This window comes from Ixodes scapularis, unplaced genomic scaffold (genome assembly GCF_016920785.2).
Source record: "Ixodes scapularis isolate PalLabHiFi unplaced genomic scaffold, ASM1692078v2 PGA_scaffold1__304_contigs__length_218370807, whole genome shotgun sequence".
NCBI classification, from domain to species: domain Eukaryota; kingdom Metazoa; phylum Arthropoda; class Arachnida; order Ixodida; family Ixodidae; genus Ixodes; species Ixodes scapularis.
Genome location: NW_024609846.1, coordinates 12,574,207 through 12,580,838, shown reverse-complemented (window position 1 = coordinate 12,580,838; position 6,632 = coordinate 12,574,207). Strand labels below are relative to the sequence as shown.

Below are 6,632 nucleotides of genomic sequence, written 5' to 3'. Positions count from 1 at the left end.
ATTTTAGCCTTCTGTTGTTATCAAGGTAATTAAAATAGCTTCCGTAGTCCTCACGTAAGAACTTGCAAAAACTTTGACGATAATCACGAACGGGAGATTATGAGCTTGTTAGACATTTTATTCTAACATTTTACAATACAAGATTTTATTTTGGTTTTCTTTACCATAATGAAATCTATTTTCAAAGTGTCAGAGTATACGGTCCTAGTGCATTGCTTGAGAAGTGACAAAATAGCGAGAGGTCAAACTTGGGATCCCAGACTGGTGGGAGAAACGGTAGTTCTGGCCTTAGCCGCTTCAATACAAAGCAACATGGAAAAAAAATTGCAATGTTTGCCGTTTGCGTTGTTTTTTATTTCAAGAATAAACAAAAAAAAAATAGAATTTTTTTTCTAAAATTAATTTATTGACTTAAAATTGTGCTTGAATTGAGATGAAACCATCCAGATGCTTTTTTACAATTTGATAGTAATATGGTATGCACGCGCAAAGGCGCTGCGAAGTAACGAGTATTGTTATCGGAGATACTGGAGCGATCTACTAAACCTAACTTAGTTGGCACTTCAAGGAGTACAGCTGTCGGTAAGCACAGCTCTTCCTGCCAAACAGTGTTTTTAGAAAAAACCCCGAGACTGGGGGAAAAAAAAAAAAACCCGAGACTGGGGAAAAAAAAAAAAACCCAAAAAAAGCGACGGACGACACAACAAACAAAGTTCTTGGATTTTTTGTTCCATTTTTTCCCCAGTTTTTGGGGTTTTGTCTTAAATAGTGTTTAGCCACCCCCAGCAAGTTTGAGCCCTAACGTTTTTGTTAATTGAGGCAGTATTCTGTAACACCCAGCCGCTTTTCAATTGTCATGGTATTGATTAGATAAGTAAATGGCCAAGCGTCACTGCCTTTTTAGCAGACATCTTTGTCAACCTGTGTCTTGAAAAAGAGGGCTTGCTAAACGTTTATGCCGAGGCAATTTCTTTTTTTTTTTCACGAAAAATTAACAAGTCGAGCCGCAGTATCTTTTGCTCATTTCGTGATGTTCCTGCACTGCGGATAAGAAGCCCATATAAGAGAATAAAAGCCACCTAGCTCGGTATCCTCCGATGCATGAGCTGGCTGGGCTAGCTCGTTCCGTGTGGTTTCAGATAAAGCTTCAAATAACTGGCAACCATAATACAAGCCCCAAGGCGGGTAAGTGTCATTACTCTGAAGCATAGGTTATTTCGCTGCACTAGCGCACACTAGCGCACACCAGCTCGGAGCACTTGGAGCGAAAGCTCGCGCTGCAGGAACCCAGGGATCCTTGGCCCAATCCTCGCCCCTGCCCGTTTCGATCTGGAGGAGCATCGTACCGGCGTGCGGTCGTTTATCTCTATTGTGTGATGCCTGGCGGTGGTACTGCACTGGCTAAATTGCTCATCTACAGTGGGTAACAATGTCCCGCTGCAAAAAAGAACGAACGAGTAATTAATCACCTTTGCGAGTATGTTTGATTCAAATTTGTAAGGTAACCCACTCTTGATAAATTACCCAAGCACTGAGGAGCCTGCTGCGAGTGCACTTACACTTGGTAAATGTGCTGGAACTTTCAACAAAAGCTCAGGTATAAAAAAAAAAAAAAAAAGAAATGGAAACAAATGGTATTTTGTTTGTGCGTCGGTCGACGCCTTATTAGTTAGTTGTTTACTTCGAATGTTTCATAGAAATAAAGGTGAGCGCGTCAAGCACGTGTGCTAAAGTTCCCAGCACTCTCTTTGTACCCGGGTAATTTGGCAGAAGGTGCATTGAACAGAAAAACACGTGTCAACGGCAGCTCTAGAGAAGGAGCAATCACTCTGGCAACATAAGAGATCTGCGCGTCACGTACAAGAAGTTCAAGAAAAGCCAATTTTTGCCACTGTCACCGTCTGCCTAAGAGATAAACTAATCTTATTTGCTATTCCATCTACGTGTACTGACCTCCAGCTTTCTAGCGGTCTACTTAGTGGTCTTGAGCAGAAGAAAGGCCCCCTTTGTGCCACTTTTCCACTGGAGAACATATTCTCATTGCTGTTGTTTCGTTTATATACGTTCTTAATGGTTTTGTGTTGAAAAAAGGTCTTCTGACGTTCATCCCGAACCTTGTGTTCCTGCAGGGGCGGAACCAGGAGAGGGGGGGGGGGGGCGATGGGGGCGGCCGCCCCCCCCCTCTCCCCCCCCCCCAAACAAAGTCGACGGGCAATTTGACATGAGTGGACCCCCCACCCTCGAAATAAAACCGACTCCCGGCTTGCCAGGAGGTAGAAGACTCGGTACTCAAGGACGGGGGTTCAAAATAAGGTAGGTCGCACCCTAGCAGGCACACTTGTACTCTGAACTTGGAGAAGCACTCCGTCGCTTCAACCGAGACTGAAGTCCGCGGCGGCGAACATCTAGGGGTCGTCGGCGCAGTGTGGTTCTGCGGCGGCTAAAACAAAAGGCGCAACCGGAGTCCTGTTTATGCTACTTTAGATTTTCCGGACGTCCCCCCTCCCCCATATCCCCCCCCCCAAACAAAGTTCTGGATCCGCCTCTGTGTGCCTGTGGTTTCATCTATAAAGATGCTTAGTGGCCTCGAGCTGAAGCATCATCCCCTTGTGCCATTTGAGCCGTCTGTCAGGTGGAGGACATCGTATCACTGCCATTGTTCACTCTAAGAAATATGGGATGTATAGGGGAAAGGAATGTGTACACCTTTTTCCCACATGTAACACCCCGAAGCAACAATTCAACGTTCCGTCTATAGACGTCGAAACGACGATACCAAATTTCAAGAGCGTCTTGATAGTCGATCGATGCAACTTATTAAAATATCTAATGTTCAAATTAAAGGCTACAGTAAGACAATCAAGCTTGCTTGACCCTGTTGCAAAGTCTCAGTGTTTCTGTTTTGTAGTCTTTGATACGTACATTAGCTATTTAGTACGTTATATCCTACAACTATCAAGCCTATCGTAAAAGTTGGTATCGCCAGCTCGACGTCAGTGGACAGAACAACGAAATGTAGTTTTGGGGAGTTACATATGGCACGAGGACTATACCCCTATACACCCCTTATTTCTAAGAGTGTTTCGCCATGCTAAAGGGTCTTGAGCTATCTCTTTCCAAAATTTTAGAGGGTCTTGTTTTCATAAGGTTGTGCTGGAATAACGTCGATATGCTCGGTCTGCTTCCTATACATAGCTTGCAAGCGTCGCCATTGCTGGGTACTGGCGATAATTTCTACTTACTTCTTCGAACTACAACTTCTGCGGTGTGAAACTAACTCGGCGAACCGCACGGTCGTGGCGTATAAAATACCGACATGACCGTGAATGACGTCACATGTAGGCTATGTATAGCCTATTCCCGGAAGTGGCTTCCGGCTGGTGTCATTTTCAGCCTTCGCGCGTATGGCGCGTGTTTTGCTCGCTTTCCAAAGCGACGAACGTGTGCGTACAGATCGCACGCTGGACTGTGAATTTGTAAACATTGGAATGGGGTATAGTACCCGGGTTGCAATTTTAAACAAATAGAAATATGACCACAATGCAATTAAATGCAAAGGTGCAAGCGAGCTGGACAAGAATGACGAAAATAAACCCTGGAGTAGGGGAACCTTGTTCCCCTTCTCCAGGGTTTATTTTCGTCAGAAATATGACGTCGCTCGAGACAGCCCATGCACATAACGACGATCGCCATTTCCAGTTTTGGTGACCGTCTTGGTAGGCATGCATGTCTGCTTTGACCGATGAAGCCCAAAATGGAAGACCCGCCGATGAGCTACGGAAACGACTAGATGCATTCGGTTGCAAGGTGGCAGTGCTGGCACAGTGGGAGCGTACGGGCCCATAGCGGCCACATGACTGGCATGGGGGGCCCAAAGAAGAGCGCATGCAGGGGCCATGAGCCCGTGGCTCGGGCTGCGCGCCCGTTCAACAATGGGCCGGCATGAGTGTCTGCAGCCGCCAGCAGGTTCTTCGAACACAACGTGGTGGGCTTTCGGATGGTCGGTGTCTGCGTGGCCTCTTGTCCCTCTCATCTGCGGTCGCAGCAAAAGTCTTGAACCATGAGCACTGCAGCCAGGGACCTACCCACGCGAAGCGTGTCGTCGGCCCAGTGCCTCATCCGTGAGGGCTACACTGTGGGCAGAACCATTGGCGAAGGCTCCTACTGCAAAGTCAGGTGGGTCTTGCCCGCCTGGAATATGGCGCCCGCTGCAGCCGCCGTAGACCTAGTCGCGAGCGCGCTAGAACCTGGATGGCTCTGTAAAGTGCATTTGTCATTTCTTCTGATTTATTTTTCGGGGAAAATAGAACCAATCTTATTTTTTGCTTCTCTCTTTAGACTTCTCCACTCAATATATTTACTTGAGGCCCCTTATTTTTATTTATCGACGGCATTTTACGGCGGATAAAGAAATCAGGTGCCGAAAATTGCCTTTGAATTGGTTCGCAACTGAAATGGCATAGCGGGCAAATGCCCGCTAAGCTTATTTATCACATGGTGTCCTTGACTGACTGCGACTGATGCTTAGTTATTTGAACAGTGCATGCAAAATCGGCCTCTACAAAAGCAGGTCACACATTTTGTTGGATAATTTACCTTCAGCGCTTCACAATTACTTAACGTGAATTTGTTTGTCGCAGCATACATAGCTTGCAAGTGTCGTCATTGCTGGGTACTGACGGTTATTTCTACTTACTGATTCCTTGGAACTACAATTTCTTAGGCGTGACACTAACAGGGCGAACCGAACGCTCGCGGTACACAAAATACTGGCATGGCCGCGAATGACGTCCCATATGCGAGCTATGTATTGCGTTGACCATTAACCCCGATGCATTTGTACCGCGAAAGCGCGATTGTTGATAGACACGCGAAAATAATTTAGTTCGTAAAACACACTTCTATTTTGCATGTTTTAAAACATGTTTTAACTTTTTTAAAGTTTTTATGAAGGTTTTGTTTTCTTTTAAAAGTCTAACATAAAACAAAAAAAGTCTTCAAGCAGCGGTATCGACAATTCTCGAAAGGCAGCAGAACAAAAATAAATATCTGATAAAACGTAATAAAATCTGTAAGCTCTTTCAACCTCACTTTGTTCCCTATCTTATTTATCAAACTTTTCCCGACTACAACGCTCAGGGGAAAGCCAGCGAGCAACCTTAAACAAATTAAAGCGAATTCCTTACACATTTAGCTTATTTAGGATGGCCGCCGTGAAGCCAGGGTTTTATGGATGTTATAGTCCGTTGCAACTCAAGAAGGTAGGGGGAGGGAAAGGAAGGCCGGGGAGAAGGAAGCAGACGAAGCGCTAACGAAAGGAGGAGGGTTCCCCCTCTCTTCACCAGCGTTCCGTCTGCTTCCTCTTCCCCGGCCTTCCTTTCCCTCGCCCTACCCTCTAGAGTTGCAACGGACTATGGTGCTCCACCACAACCAGTCAAATGCAAACTTTGATAGGGACACCTGTTGTCTTGTAGTTCGACTAATTTGGGAAGCATGTTCTTTCACTTCGAGTCTCGGCGCGTCAACATTTGAACAAGATCAACACAGAAACTAGCATGTCACTTCACTGACTACATACATTTGCAAGTGCGGCCTCTGGGCGCCGTCATCTTGCTGCTGGTATCGGTAGATCGTCTGATAGTTAAGCATTGCTGAGGCCGTGGGTACGCCTCAGCAATGCTTGACTATCAGACGATCTGCCCATACCAGCAGCAAGATGACGGCTCCCAGAGGCCGTACTTGCAAACGTCTATGGTCACTGACAACTTAAGAATCGCATGGCGTAACGAGCCACGAGCATCTTCTGTATGTCCCGCAGCCAATGATATTCTTGCATTTGCCGATAAGAACGCCAAAGAACAAATCACGAACATAATTAGCCCCGACGCCCTGTGTTTTTTAAGCCGTCAACGACTGTGATCGTCTCCCATAGTAAAGTATGGTCGTAGTAAAGCTGGAGCCTCAATCAGCTGAACCTGGGCGCAGGGAGATCTGCAAGGCGCAGGAACGGTACGCGGTCAAAATCATCGCCAAGAACCAGACGTCGTCGGACTTCGTGAACCGGTTCCTGCCCCGCGAGCTGGACATCCTGCCCCGGATCGAGCACCCGAACATCGTCAAGGTGTACCGTATCCTCCAGGTCCGGGAGAAGGTCTTCATTATCATGGAACTCGCAGAACACGGGGACCTTCTGGACCACATTCGAGTGAGCCCTGCCACCCTGCAGTCTGGAGCCCTACACGGACTCCAGACTATACGGCGTGCAACTTCGTCTGCTCGCACTTCGTGATATTTTCATGGCCAGAAATTTGCGACAGGCGCTTCTAGTTCACTTATCGGTCCCCAAGCGGCGTTTTCACCTTTAACTTTTACACCGTGTGCAGATTCCCGCAAAGCAGAGTGTGTGCCGAGTGTAAAAAAAACAGCAACTTCAAAGGTAAAAAAAAAAAAAAAAAATAAAGATGAGATATTAGCCGCGTTTGAATGAATGCGACCTGGCTGCGCCGGAGCCGTTCGGTCCCGGGTCCGGTTTGTCTGGTCGCGGTCGGCGAGGTTTGGCGAGGCGAAGCGTGGTGGCGTCCTCAGAGCGTTTGGAAACGATCTCTCTCTCCAGGGCGTGCGTGCATACGTCG

General features: G+C 46.9%; 1 protein-coding gene across 1 annotated transcript in view; it reads left to right on the top strand.

The window, feature by feature from the left end:
* The first annotated feature begins 3,941 nt into the window (after nucleotides 1-3,941).
* LOC120838877 (testis-specific serine/threonine-protein kinase 1-like) overlaps nucleotides 3,942-6,632 on the top strand; it is a 44,888-nt gene continuing 42,197 nt past the window's right edge. The window contains exons 1-2 of the mRNA XM_040208996.2: nucleotides 3,942-4,176; nucleotides 5,986-6,205. Coding sequence (XP_040064930.1) covers nucleotides 4,061-4,176; nucleotides 5,986-6,205 — 336 coding nt within the window. The 5' untranslated portion in view covers nucleotides 3,942-4,060. The remainder of the gene's footprint in view (nucleotides 4,177-5,985; nucleotides 6,206-6,632) is intronic.